Source organism: Tursiops truncatus, chromosome 5, assembly GCF_011762595.2.
Source record: "Tursiops truncatus isolate mTurTru1 chromosome 5, mTurTru1.mat.Y, whole genome shotgun sequence".
Classification (NCBI taxonomy): domain Eukaryota; kingdom Metazoa; phylum Chordata; class Mammalia; order Artiodactyla; family Delphinidae; genus Tursiops; species Tursiops truncatus.
In genome coordinates, this window is record NC_047038.1 from 30,053,641 (window position 1) to 30,078,499 (window position 24,859).

The following is a 24,859-nucleotide window of genomic DNA, read 5'->3' on the forward strand; positions in this document are numbered from 1 at the left end:
TTTTGTATTTGTAAATTTTCTTTTGTTTCTTTATTTTCATTAACTTTTATCTTTGGCTCTCTCTCTTCTTTTCCCTATTGTATTTTTTCTAATTCTTTTAGTTTTTCTTATTTTCTAATGTAAGCATTTAAGGTACAAATTTCCCTCTAGGTAATGCTTCATCTGCATGCCATAACCCTCTATAAGTGGATATTTTATTTATTGTTCAGTTCAAAATATTTTCTCATTTTCAATATAATTTCTTCTTTGACTCATACATAATTTAGAAGTTTCTTTTTTTACATTCGTAATGAGTATATTAGTTCGCTTTTGGTTAACTTTTTTATATAGATTTACCATTTAAGTTTATTGTGGAGAGAGAATGTCTCCATATGATGACAATTGTTTAAATATTTTTTTGAGACTTGCTTTGTACTGAGTATATTTTAAATGCTTCATGTGCAGGGTTCTGCATAATAGATGTGTTATCCATTAGAAAGCTTGTTGATTGCTTTATTCAAATAGTTTCCCATTTATTTACTTACAAGTTTTCTATGCTTTTATCTTTTAAGTGTGTCCCTTATAAACAACACATATCTAGATTTTTTAAAAAAATACAATATGACAATAACTGTCTGAAGAGTTTAGTCCATTTACATTATTGTGATTATTTACACTGTTGAATTTATTTTTCCTGTCTTGTTTTGGGCTTATTAGTTACCCTGCTTTTTCTGTCCTCTTGTTTCTTCCTTTTTAAATTTCTATTAGGTTAATAAAGCTGTTGTTGTTGTTTCTTAATCTTCTCCTTTTTCTTCTTCTAATTTGTTTGAAAATTATATACATCCTATTTCTATTCCTTTAGCGGTTATCTTTACATTTATACTATGAACCCTTAACTTAGAAAGTCCTTGGCCTTTTCAGGAATAATATCAATACAAAGAATGGCATTACCGTGTCAAGTTTCCAGTATTTTGTTCAACCTTATTTTTATATATTCCTGAAGTTAATTGCTATCATTATATAATAAGCAATTATCATTACTTTTGTTCAGTCAGTGCTTACTCAGATGTACTTCATGTTTACCAACTTCCTGGTTTGTTGTTGCTTCTTTCATCTCACTTCTTTGTTCTGGCTTCAATTTTCTTCTTCCTAAACCACATCTGCTAGTAGTTCATTAGTGAGAGTCTCTTATGATTAAATTGAGCCATAGAGTATTTCTTATTTTCGACAGTTTGTGACCTACAACCTGTGATTCAACCTAATGGAAAACTCTCTCACTCTTTGATCTCCCAATTTTTGTTCTTATATTTTGTATAAGCTCATGAACAGACTTCTCTGATTTTAGCCAGTGGGTATTTCCCTTAATTCCTTAAGAGTTCATTGAGGACATTTATCTAGTCCTTTTAGATATTTATAGGTTGAGAGGTTTTACAGATTATTCACATGTCAGATTGCCCCAAATGGCTCCCATCTGTTCTCATATTTCGATGTGGTTTGGCACAGTTTCATGACGACTATATCTTCATTATGGATCTGAACTTCTTTGTTCCATTTAATTGCTCTCTTTTTCCCTTTCATTGTAATTTATCTGATATTTATATTGCCATTACTGCTTAATTTTTGTTTACATTTGCCTGATGCATCTTTGCTCAACCTTTTATTTTTAACCCATTTTCCCCATTAACTTCTAGAGAAAAGCAGGGAGCAATTGAATATTCTGGAAGAATAGCTCACTGTAACTCATCATCTCTAGGATATCGGGTCACTGAGGTAGCCTCTTAGCTACACAAATTCTGAACAAACTGAGAAGTCCAAGCAATGGCACATAGATGTCAAAATATCACTTAATACTGTCAAGACTGAATTGAGGATGTAGCTTAGCGTAAAAGCAAAATGGACCTGCTAGAATCAAACTAACTGAACCTCCCTGATCCCAGGCAACAATGGGGCCAACCAGGTAAGACTTACAGCATTCGGCAGGTGAAGAGGACCCAAAAGGAAAAAATGGAAGAGCTGGGCTGACCTTTCCTGGTTTACATTTCCAAAATTCCCTGATAAAATTAATCCACTCCCTTCCTGGAGAGAACAGGAGTTAGGCCGTAGAGAGAGGCCAAGAATGACACATCTCAGGTTGGAAAGAAATCAGCAGTGTGGACGAAGAGGCATTCCTCCTTAACAAGAAACAGAGGAGAGGAAACCAATATTTGTGGGTGCTTGCCATGTTTTGAACTTTGGCCAGTCAGTTTAAACTGATTGTTAATCTTTGCAAAACTCAATGAGGTAGTTATATTCCCTGTTACAGGTGAAGATATTGAAGCTCAGAGAATTTAAGCATATTGCCCAATCTATCACCCTTATGTAGAAAATAAGAGGAAATAGTCCTTTACCTCCTACAGTAAAGTTATAAATACAAAGTACTAATTATTCTACCTTACTGTTTCATTTATTTGATTTGCAGAGGTGCTCTTGATACTCAAAGCAGAGATCGTCATATAAATTCCACTGAATGTCTACACGTGCATTGTCGAGGATTTGAGACCACTTTGGCTGAATGTACTTTTACTAAGGGACTAACGAGCAGTTCCAAGGGTTTGGCTGGTGTGGTGTGTTACACAGGGAGTGAAGGTTAGTGGAGAACTGGCCTGATATTTTCCCTTCCTTTAAAGGTGTTTATTTCACGTCAAGTCTGTAGTAAACAAACAAATGACAGATACCCTCTTGCCAGGGAAACACAATGGCAAAATCATATTTTGGGTTTTAGAGCCGAAATGGGTGCTCTTCCCCTATTTTACCTTTTTTGCCATTCAAATATTACTTCTATCCAGGTTCCTATATGGGAAGTAAAGTTGCTTGACTCCCCTTTGATTCCTTGAATATATGGATTAAAGTTGATGCAGCAAACACAAGTTAATAAAACATTAGAAGAAGCTCAGCATCTCCCTCGAGAGGTCCGGCCGATTACACATGCCTTTAAAATGGTTAAGTGACCACATCTGTGCCTCAGGCAATCCTTGCCACTTTTCTCCTTCATGCTGACCTTGGAATATTTTTGCCATATATACAGTATTAAAGACCAAAGCCTTTTTTGGTGCTAAAAAATAAGTACCATCAAAATGTAAACAGCACTGCCAAGTAAGCCTCAGGATGGGGGTGGGGGATAAAGCAGTAGCGTGAAAGGAGTGGATGAGCACCAGAGTTCGCCAGTGTCAGCAAGGGCTCCTGAGTCCCGAAACCCCTGCCCCATCTCGGCGAGCAGAGACCTCCACAATGAACGCTGGTTTTCAGAGATTATAAAAGGGCATCCACAAGCCAGCTTTGGCGTTTCGTTTCCTTATTAATCATATGTACTATGTCAATGCTACCACCCATACATTTTATATCATTTTTTATTTGTGCCTGGTTTTATCTTCAGGTCCCCATTAATCCAAACATGTGATAAAGATGTCACCCACAACTCCACAGATAAATTTCACAAAGATAATTCCTACTTTACAGTTTCTCCAACAAACAACTCCTTTCAGTGTGTGAATGGGAAACACATTCCTCAGAAGAAGGCCTGTGATGGTGTCAATGATTGTGGAGACCAGAGTGATGAGTTGTGCTGTAAAGGTAGAAATGAATCTAGCCTTTAAACTCTCAAAAGCATTCTTCTGACTAAGAAAGTAGAAGCAACTTTACCATTGAATTAAGATTCCATCTCATTCCATTTTAAGAATGAAAAAACACACCCCTCTTGTATTTATGTTTGCACAGAGTGCCGAGGTGAAAGTTTTTTCTGTAAATCGGGTGTTTGTATTCCAAAGCAGTATAAGTGCAATGGTGAGGTGGACTGCATTACTGGAGAAGATGAAATTGGTTGTGAAGGTAATTTAAAGTTTCATGGTTACTTTTTTTCATTATTTGACCCAGGGGTTTTAGCAGGCTTTGTAATTATTGCCTAGAGCCAATTCATCAATAAGGACTATAAAATGGCTATTTCATTTTTAAAATTTTTATTGAAGTATAGTTAATTTACAATGCTGTGTTAGTTTCAGATGTACAGCACAGTGACATATATATATATATATATATATATATATATTCTTTTTCAGATTGTTTTCCCTTATAGGTTATTACAAAATATTGAGTAGATTTCCCTTTGCTATACAGTAGGTCCTTGTTGGTTATCCATTTTATATATAGTAGTGTGTACATGTTAACTCCTAATTTATCTCTCCCCCCTTCTCTTTAAAAATGGCAATTTCTAACTCAACATTCCTTCTGCATTTATTAACTGGAATTCTATAGAGAAGAACTATTTTGTTTTCACGAAATTCAGTTCATCGTAGAAAGGCAGAATGATATAATTCTTTCCCTTTACTTACCAAGTTTCAAAGCAGTGAGTAGGCGCTCTTTGCTTTTTGGTGCTCATTGGAAAACCTCCGAAGGTGGAAAATATTTACTAGGTACCTACTGTGTCCCACACAGACTGACTTCCTGCTCCCATTGATGCCTTCTGGAGGAAACATCTCCCTAAGTTAATATATTCATTCATCTACTCAACGGATATTTATTAAGTTCTTACTATGTGTGCCAGGTCCTGTTCCAGATGCTGGGGTTACAATAGTGAATAATATTTCAAAATCCCTGCCTCCTCATGGATCTTATATTCTAGTGGAGGAAGAGAAACAATAGAGAAATAAGTAAAAATATCTAGTAAAATAATAAGTACTAAGAAAAAAAATAAAGCAAGCAAGGAAGATATCAAATGTCCCAGGGAGGGGGGTAGCAGTAAGTTCTGAAATTTTAGGTAAGGCGGCTTGGGAAGGCTCGCTCACTATCACTTTTAGGCAAAGCGCCGAAGGAAAAGATGGAGCCAGCCATGCAGACGTCTGCGGAAGAGTATTCTAGGCAGAGGCAACAACCAGTGCAGTGTTCCTAAGACAGGACCATTCCAGTATGTTTGAGAGCCAATCAGCAAGGAGGCTAGTGCGGCGGGTATTCCAGGTGGGGTTAGTGGGTTAGAAGACAAGCAGTGGGAGAGGTTGGAGCGGTGCTTGGGTGGAAGATCAGGGCAGATCCAGTGAGGCCTGTTAGTGAGTGAAATTGGGTCTCTAAGCAGAGGAACGGCATGATCTGACTTACATTTTAAATCACGATTACCCTGGCTGCTGGGTGGGGAATAGGCTGTATGAGGGCGAGGGGCGAAGCGGGGCAACCAGGGAGGAAGCTACTGCAATAATCCAGGGAAGAGATGATAGTGACTAGGATAAGTTGGTAGGAATGGAAATGATGAGAAGCAGTCAGATTCTGGATATGTTTTGAAACTAGAGCCAAAAAGATTTGCTGATAGATTGGATGGGGGTGTGAGAACAAATGAGCAGTCAAGGGCGGCTCCAGGGGCTTTGGCCTGAGAATGGAAAGGATGGAGCTGCTTCTTCAAAGATGGGATGGGAAGGCTGCAGGAGGAGTGTGGGTCCTTGAATCCACCTCACTTACGGAACGAATCCAGGGGTGCGCTGGTAAATGTTTAACAGTTGGCTTTGAAGAGGGATGGGGACTCCCTGATTTGTAGCTTTTGCTAACTTCTGGGCTGTAAATTACTCCCACCGTGGGTGATTTCAAGCCATTGACATGATGTCACAGAACACAAACCGGGAAGGGACACAACAGCCTCCTGTGTAGTGGTAAAGTCCGTGTCAGGACACCACTGAATTACTGTTAATGGTTTATTGTAGGTTTTTGTACTCGTCTTACCTTTCCTTCTCAACAGCAAACACCTTTAAAACAGGATCAAATTATTTTTATGTTCCAAATGTCCCAGGTAAAGTGCCTTCCATATAAGCATTAAATAAATGTTGAAGATATGTATGGATAAGTTAATTGACATTAATTATGTATAATTGCTTGGTATGCCAAGTATTTGACTTTAATGAAATTTTGTTTAATTTTCCATTGATATCAGTTCTTAAAAGACACACTTTTTAAGATTTCAAATCACGTTAATTTATTTGAAGAGTATAAAGCAGTTGAGCAAACTACTTTAATTTGGTTAAATGTAGTGAAATTCTTAGTGAAGAGAGGAAAGAAAGAAATTTCAAAAAATTTTTCAAGGAGGAAGACAGTGCCCTGACTTTTGCCAGTGCAGCTTGATAGCTTCCCTCACCCTCAGTTTTACTGAGATGTAATTGACATACAACACTGTAGAAGTTTAAGGTGTACAGCATGAGCTTGACTCATATACTGCAAAATTATTACCAAAATAAGTTTAGTTGATATCCATCACCTCATATAGTTACAATTCTTTTTCCTTGTGATGAGAACTTTCAGGATTTACTCAAAGCAACTTTCAAGTATACCATACAGCAGTGTTAACTATCGTCGCCATGCTGGTGACGTCACTAGGCCCAGTGCTTATTTACCTTATAACTGCAAGTTTGTACCTTTTGACCACCTTCACCCAGTTCCCCACCTTCACCCAATCCCCTAGCCCCCAACCCCTGCCTCTGGTAGCCACAAATCTGACCTCTTTTTCTATGAGTTTGGATTTTTTAGATGCCATATATAAGTGAAACCATACAGTATACAGCTTCTCTCTCTGAAGCTCTACAGTTTGATTTCACCACTTCAGTATAATAATATTTTGGGTTTCCTCTCTACCTCCTCCTCTTCTTCCCATCTCCCTCCCTCTTCTCCTCCTCAGAATTTGTTAGTTTATCAGAAAAAAAAAAAAAAAAAAAGAATCCTACTGCAAGGGAATAACTACAACATAAAGCTTACTTTTAGTAGTAATTTCTTGAATCCGTATCAAAAATACATTTTGTCCACTGTCATTGTTACTTCAGTTTATCCATCTTTAGAGTGAGCTGTGCTTTGTATTTCAATAATGATTCTAATTTTTCCCTCTCTGAGAAAGGGCAAGTGAGAGCAGAGATGTGAAATAAATATATTAATATATTCATTGATCTCTCCTTTCAGGGAACAGATCAGAATCACTAAACCAAGGGAGGTTTGGAATATACCTTAATTTCATTTATCCTTTATAAACCCACTTTTTATTAATATAAGCTAAAAAGAGTAAATAAATTTTGTTTAACTATATAATAAGTCTGCTGTTGGGTATGTATTCAAATATATCTAAAATACGAATCTTTTTTTAAAACTGAAGTTAAAATGATTTCCTTGCTGTGGTGAAACTGGTGTGTGTTTAAATGTAAGATGAAACATGTGTTAAGCAGTATTAAAAATCAGAGTATTTGGTTGTGCCCACAAAAAATGGCATAATGTGGTTCCCTTTTATCTTTTTGTAAATATTAAAATTGTTATACTATTACTGAAATATTAATGATTAGTGTATATTTAATTCAAGTGAAAATGATCTCTTTGCTACAGTGAGTTTTTTGTTTTGTTTTTAGGAACTGGACATCCTGAAATTAAAGGTAAATCTATTTTTACAATAGATTTAAATAAATAAATTTTGTAAATTTATATTACAAAACTGAGAAGAAGAATAAGGTGTTCTAGCTTGAAATGGTATGCATTTTTTTCCAAATAAAAATTATCCTTTGCTGTGGTAATTTTTTTGTTTTTGTTCTTTTTTCAGGCGATTTACGTATGGCTCAAGGTAAAAAATTTATTAAATTTTCGGGATATTGCAGAATTGAAACAAAATACAAGCAAGCACTGCTGTTATCTTATATTTTAAGGTAACTATTAACTGAGGATGACATAACCGGTTTTAACATTTGTTTAGGCACAATGGCCTTCCCCCCCACCAACCCGGCAGTGTGGTAAACTTTCATTCCCACGCTCCCCGTTCACAGCCTGCTAGCCAAAAACCACCCAAGGTGCATTCCCTGCACATGTCACCTCTGCCAAATACCCTTCTCTTCCTTTGCTTTTTCCCCAAAACCAAGGCAGCTCCTGAAGAAATTGTCACCAGAGGAAAGATAACATCTTTTTATGACAGGTATTTCCTTATTTACTTTTGTAACAGATATCCCGAAATCTTCCAGCTCTTTAGGGTCATCCCTTTCTTCATTATTCATATAAAATGACTACTAAAAGTTTATCGTCCTCCTTAGGGTTCCTGAGTGACTTTTATATGCTCAAGATCAGCCCTGTTCTAAATGGCAATTTCAACTATTTCTTTGTATTCCCTCCCTCTTGTCATTTTGCCCTCCAAGGCTGCTGTTTTGTTTTGTTTTGTTTTTGTTTGTTTCCTCTTCTTTATTCCTTTTCCCCTTCCCTCCTTCTTGTCCTTCCTTCCTTCCTAGTTTCAGACCTCAGGGGCAAAGAGATGACTTAATTATATTCCTTAGCTCATTGCACATGATCATCTCTGTCTTTTTGTTTGTATACATTCTTATCCAGTGTGTACTGTTACCTTGTGAGCATACATCTGTAATTCACATAGTATTGTGTTCTAGATCTTATATTTCCTTTTTATCTTTTCACAAAGCGTTACGTTTTTAAGATCTGTCCATGTTGCGATGTTTCCATCTAATCTGTTGCTTCTAACTGCCACATGATAAAACACTGTGGTGTTCATCTTTCACAAGTGACTCCCTACCTTCTCAGTAATGGACTCTCAGCCCGCACTCACAGTGCAGTGAATATCCTCTCCTTAAGGATGTGTGGGAGGATTTCTTGGAGACGTCTAGCTGGGCCAAGAATTGTTGGGTCTTGGGGTATGCCTCTACTTAATCTGACAACCTAGGACCTGCTCATTCTCTGGCAGAGTGGTCCTCACCTCCACCGACAACACCCAAGAGCTTGCCTCAAACCCACTAACATTTAGTACCATGCAGCTTTCTAATTTTGCTAGTCTCATACTCTCCAGTGATATGGCATTGTTTATTAATTTGAATTTTTGTCGTAACCAATGATTTTGGGTTTCTCTTCATATGCATACTAGCTTTTTGAGTTTCCTCTTCCTTTCCTTTCTTCTGTCCTTTTTCCAGTTCACATCTTTGGCCTCCTTTCATATTGGGACTGCAGTCTTCTTTCTTGTTGCATTCTAGATATTAATCCATTTTCAGTTTTAGACATGCAAATACCTTCTTCCATTCTGTCACCCATCTATTAACTTTAGCCAAGATTAAAGATTAAATTTAATCTTTAAATGTTTAAATCTTTATTTAATCAAAGTCATTGATTGTTTTTCTTACGGTCTGTGCTTTTGGAGTTTTATGCTGCTCTTCTAATATCCAGTATATCTCAGCTACACTGGACTTTCCCCATCTTCCTTTGTTGAGCATTTAATATGAAGTCTTCTCTTTGGTTCATGTTGTTGCTTTTGTGAAAGCTCTGAGCAGAAAATAACCTAGATGTGTAGCATAACAGATACATGTATGTCTCTCCCCAAAAGAAGTTGGGAAATCCAGTGATAAAACACAGGATTGCTGCAGCAAAGTAACATTGCCCCTCTAGGCTGCACCCTCATCCAAGACAGAACAACACGTTGTGAGAATTCACCTTAGATCCTCAGGTCAAAGAACTGATGATCCTGTCCATGACTGAAATGTTCTAGGACAGTAGAGTGAAGATGGAATCATCCCATATAACTTCAAGCAAAGGTCTAAGAGAAAAAAAGGAAGAAGAGAGAATGTGTTTCTGTTTTTCTTTTTGTTTAACTTTTGACTTCTGCATCCCAGATGACTAATAATAACTATGCCTAACACTGAAACCAATTAAACATTGCATAACCCCTGTTAAGAGGTGCCTTAATATATACACAAAATGAGAAGACCCTTTTTAATGTCAGCTCAGGACTATTTCGGTCAGTGTCTATAACTGCTCCCTACCTTATATAAAGACCTTGCAGGGCTTCCCTGGTGGCGCAGTGGTTGAGAATCTGCCTGCTAATGCAGGGGACACGGGTTCGAGCCCTGGTCTGGGAAGATCCCACATGCTGCGGAGCAACTGGGCCCGTGAGCCACAACTACTGAGCCTGCGCGTCTGGAGCCTGTGCTCCGCAACAAGAGAGGCCGCGATAGTGAGAGACCCGCGCACCGCAATGAAGAGTAGCCCCCGCTCGCCGCAACTAGAGAAAGCCCTCGCACAGAAACGAAGACCCAACACAGCCAAAAATAAATAAATAAATTAATTAATTAAAAAAAAAAAAAGACCTTGCAAATGCAGAGTTGAAAGAGATGCTTTTCTTCTCTGAACTGGGCACTTCGCCTGCTCTAAATGCAGAACTCTGCAGCACCATGAGTCTCACCATTCACTTGTGCCAACAGACACCTGTAGTTTGTGCCTGAAAATTTTCTTACATCGTTCATCTTGAGCCTTCACAATTACCTAGCTATAGAAAGGAAATAAGATTTTGTACTGTCCTTTTTAAAGGTAGGACAAGGTTTAGACAGATAATTATTAACGAAGTTTAAATGATTTTAATGATTTAATTCTTACTATAAACACGATATTAAACATTGGAACTTTTGTTTGATTCTAGAAGAAACAGAAATGTTGACTGCTGATATGGATGCAGGTAAGTTAGCATTCTTCTTTCTTACTGGACCTTCACGGGTTAAATTTGCATTTTAATGTCATTTGCGTGTGTGTGAGTATGTACGCATATGTGCAATATAATTGATTCAAGCAACAATTACCTTTGATATCAATTTAAATAGAAAAGAATAACATTACTACTTTCCTTATCATTTTTAAGAAAAACAAGCATAAATGCTTCTTGAGAACTGCTTTTAAAATGGGTTGATTCATATGGCTAGTTTTGAAATGAAAACAACACTCTAGTCCTAAAAAAGGTTTTTCTGTTTGTTATGAGATTTGTTAGGTCAGTTTTGTCAAAAACAACCAGATTTCAAGTGTGACCCAGGACATACATTTTGAAATAGAAAAATAATAGATGTGAATTGAATGAACCTGCTCTTTTGCAATATTTTAAACCATGATAACAGGAGGTCTGTGAAGATCTGTATGTTGGCCAGTTCTGCACTGAGGGCCAAATTTAATTAAAGTATTAAGTTTCTGGGAAGACAGTAATTGATAAGAGCTTTTGAGTCAGACTGACTCGTATTAAATCCTGACTCAGTTATCTGTTAGTTGTGTGACCTTAGGTGAGTAACAAGCTCAAATGCAAATTAGGAATGAATTATCTCCCTATTTTAGGAGGTTTAAAAACTGAAGTTCATGTAAGACTCCCTTCCAATTGCCAGGCCCAAAAACTATCAACAATTTTTTAAAAATCAGGCAATGCGTGAAAGATTTAGATCTCAAAGCTACAGATATTAGTTAGAGGGATTTCCAACAAAGGCCCTTTATTTTCTATTCAAGGTAACATTAATTTTCAGATACTACCCAAGCTGGTTTCATAGTCCTCAAATGATGGGGTCCCTCTTCTTTCAAAGGTCCAAGCAGAAATTTAAAATTTATCATCACACTCTTCCCCCAACACAGTTCTTAGGATGGATGGGACTCCCCCCAAATTCTTTTATCCACATTTGTTCACAACTTCTCTCCCTTGAGGACCTACCTCCTTCTTGTATGTTCAAAGTAATTGAGAATGATATTAATTTTCCTTTCTCATTTGGGATGGCAGAAATTTTTGTGACATGATAAAATAGAGCGAGAGAATAAGAAGAGCATCTTGTACTTTTACTTTCTTCCTTTGTCATGAATTTTCTTGCAAATTCATGTCTTAAGCCTTGGTCTACCATGCCTCCCAGTGACAAACGTGCCTTGTCTGAGTGCTCACAGAGGAAGGAAATATCATCACATGTCAAGTGGCTAAAAACACAACCCCCCTCCCAGCCCACTGATCCTGGATTGTCCAGGGGTTCCTGGCACATTACCTCTCAGGGTTAATATGATGATTAAGTGATATAAACTATATACAAAGTACTTAGCATGGGGCCTGACAGAAAGTACTCAACGTTAACATCATTAATGTTAATATTATTGAAAAGAGTCCCATATAAACAACCTCGAGAAAGTAAAAACTATGAAAGTAAGAAGCTGGAGTTCTGCATGTGACCCCCATCCTGAACTGTCATGGTAGTAATGCCTGGGCATGTGGCTTCTCTTATCTTCCAGAGGCTGGTAAATGTTTAACCCCTCAGGCAGCCTCTTTCTGCCACTAGTCCACCTTGGGCAGAACTTCAGAGAATCAAGCCAATTTTAATATTAAGCCAGAATTTTTAAACAAGGTGACTAGCACAGCTTAGCATCTAAAATAACTTACTAATGAATCTGGCCTGTTTCATATTAGTTGTGACTCTGCTGTTTTTATGGCATAGATAATCAAGAAGTTTGCCCAGAAGGTAATGGTTTCAAAATCGTAATGATGCAATCTCTTCCTTTCTTAAAGAAAGAAAATGGATAAAATCGTTTTTCCCTAAACTGTCCTGTGGAGTTAAAAACAGCATGCACATTCGAAGGAAACGAGTCATAGGAGGAAAGTCAGCAAAAGTGGTAAACCCGCACAAAAAGTTACAATATCACTTCCCAGGAGCAGCCCAAGTTTGAAAAAATAGAGGTGGGGGTGGAATGTGGTAATTACAAGAGACTGAGAGTCTTGCCATGGAAATATCTTCGAGCCACGTGTCTGGGAGGATGGCAGTGACCACACAAATGTCTTTACAGGGAGACCTCCCATGGCAGGTGGCAATTAAGGAAGGTGAGAAAATCAACTGTGGAGGAATTTATATCGGTGGCTGTTGGATTCTGACGGCTGCACATTGTGTCAGGTAAAAAAACGTCTCCAGTAGATGTTGGATTTCCTGAAACAATGAAGTTAGGTAATAGAGATTGTGGCAGGTGATAAATAAAAGCATATATAAGAAAAATAATTGACAAGTTCCACTCTATTATCTGCTAAACGCCCTCTGATATTCATGATCGGGATCCCAGAGGCCAATTCCCCAGAACCCACTGTGTTCCCCTCACACCAAACTGTTGATCCCAGCTGGCAAGGGCAGATCAAACCTGTAGGTACCAAGTTATTTCACGTGGCTCATTTGCATGGATCAAGGTCAGCCTGGAGAACAGGTTCAGAATTCTGCCCTCAGTTATGACCTTTAGAATGAATGAAGCACCATTTATTGAGCACCTCTTACAGACCAGATACTATGTCCAGCACTTTCATATATGTTATTTTGTTTTAATATTCTTAACGGTCCTAAGAGGTAAGTATTATTCCTCCCATTTTCTAGATAAGCAGACTGAGACCAGAAGTTACATAACTTGGCTAAAGCAACACTACAAGTCAGTTGCAGAGCCAGGGTAAAATCAAGTTCAACATATCTGACAGTAACTTAGATGAAGGCCTGCTTAGAAAATCCGCAGGTGACCCGCAGTTGAGAGAGATAAGAAATCTGTTGAATGACACCCATAAAAATCCTCATGGATTGGAGCAATGCACCAACTCTAAGTTCTTCCTTCTGAATGACCCTTTTCTCTTGGCTTCTGTTACACAACACTCTCCTGGTTTTCTACCTACCTCTCTGGTCACACCTTCTCTGCCTTCTTTGCAGCTTCCTCCTCCAGTGACTGAGCATTCTTGCTCCCCTGAAATACCTGAGTTCCTCAAGGTGTATCCTGGCTTCCTCTTCTCTTCTTACTTCTTCTTCCTAAAATTTTCTGTCCTTTAAAATACCACCGTATGCTGACACAACGATATTTCCAGCCTAGACCTCTTCTCCAACCCTGACCCTACAGTACACTGACTATCTTGGCTCTATCAGAAGTAAATCAAATTCAAAAGGTCTAAGACCGAGCTCATGATATGCCCCTTCCCCCAGATACGGCCCTGACCCAGTGTTCCCTATCTCAGCAAATGACAGCACCATTCATCTAGCTACACGGGGCAGAAATCTAAAAATCTTCGCACTTCACTCCCTTAACCCTACCATAGCTCAGCCAGTGTATCACCAACTCCAGATGGCTTCTTTAATTTCCAATTATTTAATTCTCAAAACTTCTTTCCACTATTACCCTGCTCCCACCTCTTTCCTGGATTATACCAACCGATTCTGAATTGGCTTACCCACTGTCACTGCCCAGCACTGCCCCCATCTATCCATTGCCTACTGTGCAGCAAGAGTAGTAGTTCCATACCTGGTTTTGACCACTTCCCACTTAAAATTCGACGGCTTTGCATTCCTCTTGGGATAAAAAAACTAAACAAAATGTTTAACACAGCTCATTAGGCCCCGAGTGATGTGACCCCTATTTACCTTTGCCGATCTCGTCTTGCCCCACAGCGCCACTTCTTGCCCCTATTCCACCTGCTCTGGCCTTCTTTCCATTATTCAAGTGTACCTTGCTCCCTGCTGCAAAGAGACCTTCACATATGGTTTCCCATGCCTGAAAGCATCTTTCCTACCTTGTTTCCCTAGTTAGTGCTACTCGTTATTCAGATCTCAGCTCAATCTTCACTTCCTCAGAGAACCTTCCCCCACTCCCTAAAGTCTAAGCCCTCCTGATATGTTCTCAGAACCCATGTGCTGTGAGTTCCTCTCACTTTTTACAGTAGAATACATATCTTCACTGGTGTGATTATCCACTTAATGCTGCATCCTTTCCTAGACCCTGAGTTCCATGAAAGCAGGAACTATTTGCGATTTGCTCATTTCTGCATCCCAGTGGCTAACACAGTGCCTGGTAATAGTAGGTACACACTAAATATTTGTTAAGTAAATTGAATGGATCAACAGTTAAACATTAAACAATATTCAGGACCTCTGATCCTGAAAAACAACCAAAAGTAATATGAAACACAGCATTCTTGGAACTCTACATTTAAATAAAAGCATCTTGAACACTCATTAGTTCCTAGGACATCACTGTTTAACTGTAAGGTGATTCCCTGAGAAAGTGATGGTAGACACCCAATTTGCTGGAAACCACGAGGTGAAAATTGATATGAAAATAGAGTGAGGCATCGGGACAGGCAATATTTAGCTCATTCACCATCTCAACCAAATTCTAAAACAGCTGCTGTGTTCCAGGTATAATACTCAACACAGGCATCTATCTATAGATGATAAGACCCTATCTTTGACTTCAGGTAGCACAAACAGGAAGAAAGGCTTGTGAGCAAATAAATACAACGCAGAGTTAGGATGAAGTCAGTTTTAAAGGTCAGAATGATGACAGCTGTGGTCTTCACCCTGGGAACCTCTGGGGTTCTGTGCTCTGACTCCCTATTTCCTCAAGCACATTTCTTGCTAGACGCCTTCTGGTCTCTGCTTAAACACCTTCAGTGCCGGTGCTCTTACTTCAGAGGCAGCCAACTCATTCTAATTCTGGCATATCTGGTAGTTAGCAAGATCTTTATGTCCCTAATATTGAGCAGTTAGATGAACTATTCCTCTCTTCATTTACCTGCGGACTTTAATTCGGTCCTAAGCAAATTTAATTGCACTGTTTCATGACAGCAAAGATAAAAAAAAAAAAAATCCGGGAAAATGAAAAACTTCCTTAAAAAGGGAGAATTTAAAGATGAAGCATCAGAAGTCCAATTTATAGTTGTTTTTTTTCTCAATATATTTATTTCCCTTTTCCTTTCTGTTACAGAATCAGCAGAATTCATCGTTACCAAATATGGACATCATTTACAGACTTGTTAAGACCTGACTCTCAGATAGCTGTTCAGTTGGTAAATCAAATTATTATCCACGATAAGTACAATGGAGCCACCTACCAAAATGACATAGCTTTGATTGAAATGAAAAAACACCCAAGACGAAAAGAATGTGTGTTGCCTCATTCCGTCCCTGCCTGTGTCCCCTGGTCTCCCTATCTATTTCAACCTAATGATAAATGCATCGTTTCTGGCTGGGGTCGAGAAAAAGGTATGTTTTACAGTTTGTTAATCAGAATCCAGGGGCTGAAAAATGAATAGGAATAGAAATGCATAGGAGCTAATCTCCTAGTGTCCAGAGAGAAACATTGCATCAAATCCAGAAAAGTGAATGTCCAGCCAAGGCCAGCTCATGGGCATAGGACCTGTGTGGTTGCCCATGGGCTCTGGGCACCGAAGAGACTTGTGCTTGGTGTACTGCTCTATTGTCACCATCAAGAAATTCTTAATAAATTTTGCAGGGGCCCCACCTCACATTTTCAATTTTCACTTGGTTCTGCAAATTATGTAATTGATCCTGACCTAGAGTTTCAAAGGATACCTATACTCTGTGATATAGAAAAAAATAGAGTGACGGGAGACATATAGCATGGGCCTTCTGGATTTGTTGGAATGATATGGATGAAAGATAAAAAGGTTTTCAAAGGGATAATCATAGTATATGCTGAGTCAGTGATCCCACAACCCTTCAGCTCTCTCCGCTGCCCTCCCCTATTCTCCATGCCTCACACCTCCACATCCCACAAAGAGAAAGAGAACATGAAGAATTCATTCTTTGAGCTTCTAAGAAGACTTGAGGTGAAAATTCATATGAATAAGAGATGTAGACCCTTAGGGACAAATTATTAGCAAGACATGCTAAATTGGAGATAGATTAGAATTAATTTAGGCCATGCTTTTCCCTTCTTCTCGAAGTCAGCCTAGAAATTTAGCTTCCTTTCGACCTCTTAAACTCTTTGTAAATAACTTCACTGCATTAGTCTAATAGACTCCTATTCCAACACATTCTTTATAATTGCCATATTGAAAAGTATAAAATACGCATGTAAATGAACCTGGATTTGTGGTATGTTTGAATACCCAAGATTTACAAAATACTAAAATTTTATTAGTAATTAATTCATCCAGAAAGTATTATGTCCTTATATTCGTTCTTCTTTTTTAATTAAATTTTTTATTGGAGTATAGTTGATTTACAATGTTGTGTGAATTTCTGCCATACAGCGAAGTGAATCAGTTATACATATACATATATCCACTCTTTTTTTAGATTCTATTCCTATATAGGTCATTACAGAGTATTGAATAGAATTCTCTGTGTTATATATTAGGTTCTTGTTAGTTATCTATTTTATATATAATAGACTTTGTATGTCTACTATGTCATATGTCAATCCCAATCTCCCAATTTATCCCCTCCCTCCCCTTTCCCCTTGGTAACCATAAGTTTGTTTTCTACATCTGTGACTCAATTTCTGTTTTGTAAATAGGTTCATTTGTACCATTTTTTTACATTCCACGTATAAGCAATATCATGTGATATTTGTCTTTGTCTGACTTACTTCACTCAGTATGACAATCTCTAGGTCCATCCATGTTGCTACAAATGACATTATTTCATTCTTTTTATGGCTGAGTAATATTCCGTTGTATATATGTACCACATCTTCTTTATCCATTCCTCTGTCTATGGACGTTTAGGTTGCTTCCATGTCCTGGCTATTGTAAATAATGCTACAATGAACACTGGAGTGCTTGTAAAAATTCGAATTATGGTTTTCTTTCTCCACACCCTCTCCAGCATTTGTTGTTTGTAGATTTTTTGATGATGGCCATTCTGACCGGTGTGAGGTGATACCTCATTGTAGTTTCAATTTGCATTTCTCTAATAATTAGTGATATTGAGCATCTTCTCATGTGCCTCTTGGCTGTTTGTTTTTTTAATATCAACATTTTAATATTTTATGTCATTTTATTTTGGCTGCACCTTGAGGCTTGTGGGATCTTAGTTCCCCAACCAGGGATTGAACCCCGGCCTTTGGCAGTGACAGCGCAGAGTCCTAACCACTGGACAGCCAGGGAATTCCATGTTTTGTTTTTTAAAAACTTTTATTATGTATATTCACATGTACTCACAAAAGTAGAGATAAAAGTAAAATAGACCTACCTTTCCTCACGCAGCCTTCACAGTTATCAACATTCCACCATTCTTGTTGTAGCTCCCTGAATTGATCACAATCACAATCGGATAATTAGGAAAGTTTATTCGTAAAGGAGTTAATAACAAAGATGTAGGTGGGAGGTTGGGGAACCACAAGGGCTATGCAGGAACCCAGGACTAACAGTACCAGAACTGAGACCTTTCCTGGATCTGAAGGTATAAGGTGAAGGAGAAGTTACCAGAAGGAGAGTCTTAGGTAAAGCAGGCTACCTTGAGAGAAGTAATGACCTTGGGTTGAAGGTTATAGCCAGCCCCAATCTCACTATCCTCTCTCCTTCCCTCCTTCCCTTCTGCTGGAGTCCTCTGCTGGAAACCAGAGGTGAAGGCATTCCTATCGAGGCAATCCCTCCAGCTCAGGCTCTCAGGGCAGAGGGCAGGGCATTGACGGGTGGAGAAAGGATCCAAAAGAGAAATCAGGAGCTTTTCAACATATTCCCCCACATGCACTTACTTTTTCCTGGAGCATATCAAATCAAATCCCAGCTATCACGTAATTTTACCCATGAATACTCCAGTATACATCTTTACCAGGTAAGGACTTCAAAAACAAAAACAAAACCACAACACCCTTCATACTCAACAAAATAAAAATGATTCCGTAATATCGTCTAATAACCAGCTGTGTTGAACGTGCCTTAATTATTTACAAAAAATTTTTACAATCAGATTATTTCCATTGGGATTCAAACAGTGTCCACACATTGCATTCAGTGGCTATTTTTCTTAAATCTCTTTTAATCTAGAACAGTTACCTCTTCCTTTCATTTAAAACGTATTTATTTTAAATGGAGCTGGGTCATTCTTATTTTAGAATTTCCACACCTTGAGTCTGGATGATTGTATCCTTGATGTGGCATTTAACATGTGCTTCTATTCCATGTATTTTCTATAAACTAGTAGAGATATTCTTATGCACTGATTTATTTATTAATCAAATGTGATTCAGCACATTTATTGAGCCCTTTCTGTGAGTGCAAGATAGTAAGGCTAAAGTGCTAAGGTCTCACTGCTGAAAAATATGGACCCAGCCAACAAACAGGAGATGCTGAGGCTACAAAGTGGGATGGCAAAGGCCAGCTCTCAAGGGACTTACAGTACAGAGACGCCATCAGACGTGAATGCCCCCACCAGACAGCAGAACGTGACAGAGGCTTCAAGAAACATACAAAACAGGAGTTCAGGGGAGGAAGCAATCTCCCGATTCTTAAAAATCTCTCACATGTTACAAGAGCTCCCAGTTTTTGAAGGCTTATCCTGAGTTAGGGGAAATAATAAATTGCTAATTTTTGAAAAGCTGTTATCCTGAATAAGGTAGTCATATTAAGACTAACTTGAAGTAGGACTTGAGGGAGAAAAAAACTCTTTCCTGATTTGCTACATACATTGGTGGATTTGTTTCTTCCTCTGTTTCCCAGAAGAGAAGAATATTAGTCCTACAGTTAACTACTACATGCTCAATACACTGCTAGGGTCTGTGGCGGTGTCCTCTCAGGATAAGCAAGAGGTCTCTGTCCCCAGGTAGTTTAGAGATTAATTGAGGAGCCACGTCATTTGGCATAAAATATTTAGTGTATAATAGAATTACTGAGTTCCTGCATTAATTACATAAATATTTATTAAGTAACTGATCTGTGCTAGCATGAGGCTGGGTGCTGGTGCAGCAGTGAATGAATCAGGCCTAGCCCCTGCCCTCTTAGAGCACATAAAAGTTGCTGCAAGCTGGGAGAAAGGAAGAGGGGAGACAGGGCAAAAATTTACTCCTTGTACCTGAGACATCTAGGTTGTTGTCATCTTCCCTGGACTGTCAATCAGCAACAGCACCTGGTCCTTGTCTTTCCTTGGACCAAGTTCAAGTCCCAAATCTGTGACTTAAAAGGAAAGGAAATCCTAAATCCTCTTTCAATCACTTTCAGATCGTTTAGGAGATAGAGTTCCTCACAGAAGCAAAAACACATAGATACTGGTAACTTCATATGTATTTCCTTCATCTTAAATTCTTATATTAAAAAGTTGTTTGCACTCTAACAAGCCCTTTCAAGGAAATAAGGGACTATAAGAAGACAGGAGCTATTTACGTAAGCTGATAACAGATTCCTAGCCATCCCCCAGCCCTGCCACTGGACTCAGTGATCAGAGTGGAATAGTCTATCCTATTCATCCCACAGTACCCAGGCCAGACGTTCAATAATGCCCCTTGACTATTTTTAGAAAGACAATTCTAGAAACTGGGGATACCATCAGTTGTATGACTAAGTTTGCTAATCAATTATCCTCAAAAGTTTACATATGTATTAAAGAAAATATATATTCTTATATGTTCCTAATGGTTTACTAAATTATGAAAGTAAATACTTAGAGCTCTCATTTGTAACTTCAAAATGTCTACTTGTTTTCTCTCTTTGTTTAGATAACCAAAAAGTCTATTCACTTAAGTGGGGTGAAGTTCACCTAATAGCAAACTGCTCTAAGTTCTACCCAGATCGCTACTTTGAAAAAGAAATGGAGTGTGCAGGTAAGCACTGAGTGGCTTCTCAGAAATGTCTCTACACTCACTAACCTAACATGTTTTTCCTCCCCACTGAGTCACCCCCTTTATCTGGGCCTCCAACTCTTTCCTTTGGTCTCTGGCTCTTGCATCATCAAACTCTTTCAGCCCCTTTCCCTCAGCTCAAGTTCCACAATCTGATACCAAGAGGAAAAATCTTCCTTAAGCCATTATGCAGCAGTCTAGCAAGGTGATTGAGAGCACAGCCTCTGGAACCAGACTGCCTGGGTTTACATTCCGGTTTTTACCAATTACTACATGTGTGACCTTGAGCAAGTTTCCTCACCTGCAACCTTGGTGATCTTAATAGATGAGGAAAGTGAGATGCAGAGCAGCTATATAAGTTGCCCAAGTCTTACAGACGACAAGTGGTATATTCGGGATCAAAACCCAGACTTCTAAGTAAAAATCCAAATGATCTCATTTCAAATGCGTCCAGTTGGAAGTAAATTCTCCCTCCTCGGAAATCCCTTTATACTTCCCACAATACCTTCCACTCTCTCCTTTAAGATCACAGGGATGCTACTGCTACTACCTAACACAACTACAGCAGTCCCTACTTTTGTTGGTGACCCAAAGGCAGGGTACCAGCCAGAGTAGTGCATTTAGGACACTTTATTGAAACCATTTATAAATAGTGGGTTATAGAAAAAGGCAGAGTTATTGACCTCCTATAACTTCTTGGATACATTGATTTAAAATCTTAGAAAGTCATAAGAGTGAGAAGAAAGTAAACAGGCCATTTCCTGTGCCCTCCCATCTTGAAATGGAGTTCAGGATTACAGAGGACAAAAGGGGCAATAGCACAGTTAAGAGGACAAGCTCCGAGGTCTGGCTGCCTGGGTTCAAGTCCAGGCTCTGCCACTTATTAGCTGTATGACCTTAGACAAGTTAGTTGACTTCTCTGTGTCTTGTCTCATCTTAAAATAGGGATAATAATGATACTTCTCTCATAGGGTTGTGGTGAGATTTAAAACAATGAATGACTAATACATATTAAGCACTCAATGATCACTAGGTACTTCTATTATTTTCCCACTCAGCCTTTGAAGCTACTTTCAGATTGCTATCTCATCATAGTATATGCTTCCACAAAGTAGAGGAAGGAGGGGGAGCCCTTGCTAAACTTGGAGAATGAGTAGAAGACACAGCATTTCCCAACCTGCATCTCTACAAGTCCGTGGGCCCATTCTGTAAGGGAGCGCACGTGTTATTGCCTGTTAGGCAAGTGTAAGAAAGTCAGTGTCAGTACAGTCATTGGTGGAAGAGGCAGGAAGTCGGCATGGCAGCCTTGACAAATGGAAGTAAATGATTTTCTTTTTCCTTGGTCTTTCTCAGGTACAGATGATGGTTCTATTGATGCCTGTAAAGGGGACTCTGGAGGCCCCTTAGTCTGTAAGGATGCCAACAATGTGACTTATGTTTGGGGTGTTGTGAGTTGGGGTGAGAACTGCGGAAATTCAGAGTTCCCAGGCGTTTACACAAAAGTGGCCAATTATTTTGACTGGATTAGTCTTCATGTAGGAAGGTCTCGTATTTCTCAGCACAATGTATAAAAAACTGTGCTCTCTTCTTTCTACTCTTTTTCTCTCAGGAGTTACATTTTAATTGAAATGATACTGCATAAGTAGTACTTCTTCAAGGAAAAAAAATAAAGACAATTTTATTGGACATTTTTTTAAAGGTCTCTACAAAGTTTATGCCTTTTTGGAATTCTGTACAATTCTCAAATAAAAATTCTAGTCAAGCATACATATTTTATTTATTAGAAAATGTGATTGGGCTTCCCTGGTGGTGCAGTGGTTGAGAGTCCACCTGCCGATGCAGGGGACACGGGTTCGTGCCCTGGTCCGGGAAGATCCCACATGTTGCGGAGGGGCTGGGCCCGTGAGCCATGGCTGCTGAGCCTGCGCGTCCGGAGCCTGTGCTCCGCAACAGGAGAGGCCACAACAGTGAGAGGCCCACGTACCGCCAAAAAAAAAAAAAAAACAAAACCACAAAACACAGCTTAGGGACTTCCCTGGTGGCACAGTGGTTAAGAATCCGCCTGCCAATGCAGGGGACACGGGTTTGAGCCCTGGCCCAGGAAGATCCCACATGCTGCGGAGCAACTAAGCCTGTGTGCCACAACTACTGAGCCTGCGCTCTAAAGCCCGCAAGTCACAACTACTGAAGGCTGCGTGCCTAGAGCCCGTGCTCCGCGACAAGAGAAGCCACCGCAATGAGAAGCCCGCGCACCTCAACGAAGAGTAGACCCTGCTCACCACAGTTAGAGAAAGCCCACGTGCAGCAACTAAGACCCAACACAGCCAAAAATAAATTAATTAATTGATTTAAGAAAAACAGAAAAAACACAGCCTAGTTGCAGCCACGCATAAGTTCCCATTCCAAGGCATTTAATCGTTCAGACAAGAATCAGCACAAAACAGCATATTTTGTATTTTCATAATTTGTTTTGATAATTTTGACCATAGTTTCTTTCCCTAGTTCCTCTTTCTATTTTTTCTTCCTGCACTACAATTGTGTTTTCTCCCCAGTACTCCATGGACACGTCTCTTGTGAAGTTCACCAATAACCTACATGTTATTAAATCCAGTGATCAATACCCTGTCCTCACCTTCTTGCACACCCGCTGAAGTGATGGTTCTATCTTTCTTAGACACACTGGAATGTAGCGCTCTCCTGCTGCACTTGCCTCTTCCTTCTTAGTCTCCTTTGCTGCTGCTTAGTTACCTGACCCCCTACGGCTTAGACCCTGTTCGCTCCTCTTTACATGCTCACTTTTTAGAGGATCTTATCTAGTCCCATGGCTTAAAAGCCGTTTCTATGCTGACGACTTCCAAGTTTATTTCCAGCTCTTACCTCACTTCTGAACTACAAATTCAGTGCAAGCTTCTCAAACATAGTATGTCTGAAATTGATTTTCTAAATTTTCCCTGAAATCTGCTTCTTCTGGACTCCTCCCCATTTTAGCTGGTAAGAACTCTCTATCTTTCCAACCGTTTAAGCCAAAACCTCAGTGTTATCCTTGAGTCTTCTTTCCCTTTATACCACATTCAGTCCATCAGTAAATCCTGTTGGATCTACCATGACGTTACATCTAGAACGTGACCACTTTTCACACCTCCACTGCTTCCTCCTTGGGCCAAGCCATAATAATATCTTACCTAGTTTATAATGTCCTAACTGGCTTCCTGACTTCCTCTCCTGTCCATCCACAGTCAAAGTATATATAGACAAACTAGCCATTTGCTAGCAGGCAAGACCTGGAAGCTGTGGGTTTGCAACCAAGTGTCTGTCTCGATAATAACAGGTTTTGCTGAGTAGATGAAAGTGCTCTGTAAAGAAGCCTCAAATGCTATTTGGGAGAAAAGATGGAAGTGGGTCATCTAGGAGTTATGTGATATGGTCAGTCAGGGCTGGCTTCGCCAGCAAGCATCCTGTGCCAATGCACAAGGCCCTGAACCTAGAAGGGTTCCAGACTTGCTTTTGTATCTCCCGTTATCACCTTGAAGTTCTTAATAATTTTTGAACAAGGGGCCTTGCATTTTTACTTTGTGCTGAGCCCTGCAGATCACGTAGCTGGTCCTGTGGTCAATGCCACACCCTGGTATCTGACAGCAGGAATTCAGAGGAAAAAGTAAATCTTGGAATCGTTGCAGCAGAACAAATATCTAATGATTGATTATGAAAGAATGTGAAAATAAAACTTAGAATCTTGTTTTCTGGAAAGATGGCAGTGATTTCCATGAAGAACACAGTAGAAAAGGAGATCTGTTTGAGAGAAAAAGAGAAGATCTCTATCAGCCAGAGGAAATGGAGTTTGAGAATTTAATCCCTAAGGAAAGATGCGACAACAAAGACTAAATCTGAATCCTCAGAGCTGAGGCTGTATTTAGGGTAAAGAAATTAGATGAGATCACCAAGGAGTAAATGTATACAATAAAGGTAAAAAGGAGAGATTTGGGGTGTCTATAACAGGGCTGGAACCGGGTAACATTACTATACAGTATTCTGTCTTTTTTTCTGAAGACTTATTCCCATACCAGTGAGTTTCTCTGAAAGAGCCGAGCCTGGTTTAAATGTTCCCCTGGTGCAGCTAGGTGGGACCTCAGAGGTAATCTGGTACAACATCCAAACTTCAGAGATGAGAAACCCAAAGCTCCAGAAAGCTTAAAAAAAAAGAATTCTGTTTCTTTTTCCCAACTGTTGAAATGTGCTGTCCAAAAATTAAAGAAAAAAAAAAAATCTTTGGCATCTGGTGATGGCAGAAAGAGACCTTGGGAAGTCCCTGGAGGTCCAGTGTTAGGACTCGGCGCTCTCACTGCCAGGGTTCCATCCCTGGTGGGGGAACTAAGATGCCGCAAGCCACCTTGATTTGACTGGATACTGTCACACGACTGCTCTGCGGGCCCCTCAACTCCTTTACTGTAAAAAGGATAATACCTCCCAAGCACATTTCTCCTCTTCCTTCCACTGTAGTTCAAGTTGATCACAGCCCAAGGGTGCCTGGCTGAGCATCTGA

The 24,859-nt window shown here is 39.3% G+C and overlaps 1 protein-coding gene across 4 annotated transcripts in view; it reads left to right on the top strand.

Annotated features, from left to right (window-relative positions):
• Positions 1-22,086, top strand: part of CFI (complement factor I) — a 35,416-nt gene extending 13,330 nt beyond the window's left edge. For 2 of the 4 annotated variants that reach the window (XM_019927800.3, XM_073804988.1), the window contains 11 exons: positions 2,438-2,604; positions 3,475-3,588; positions 3,733-3,843; positions 7,374-7,397; positions 7,562-7,582; positions 10,418-10,453; positions 12,293-12,396; positions 12,568-12,671; positions 15,502-15,779; positions 20,197-20,301; positions 21,673-22,086. In XM_019927800.3, the coding sequence (XP_019783359.1) occupies positions 2,438-2,604; positions 3,475-3,588; positions 3,733-3,843; positions 7,374-7,397; positions 7,562-7,582; positions 10,418-10,453; positions 12,293-12,396; positions 12,568-12,671; positions 15,502-15,779; positions 20,197-20,301; positions 21,673-21,890 (1,282 nt within the window). In that variant the 3' untranslated portion in view covers positions 21,891-22,086. Of the gene's footprint in view, positions 1-1,670; positions 1,937-2,437; positions 2,605-3,474; positions 3,589-3,732; positions 3,844-7,373; positions 7,398-7,561; positions 7,583-10,417; positions 10,454-12,292; positions 12,397-12,567; positions 12,672-15,501; positions 15,780-20,196; positions 20,302-21,672 lie in introns of all 4 variants that reach the window. The other 2 variants (XM_073804989.1, XM_073804987.1) reach the window with 2 other exon arrangements.
• Positions 22,087-24,859: the final 2,773 nt, after the last annotated feature.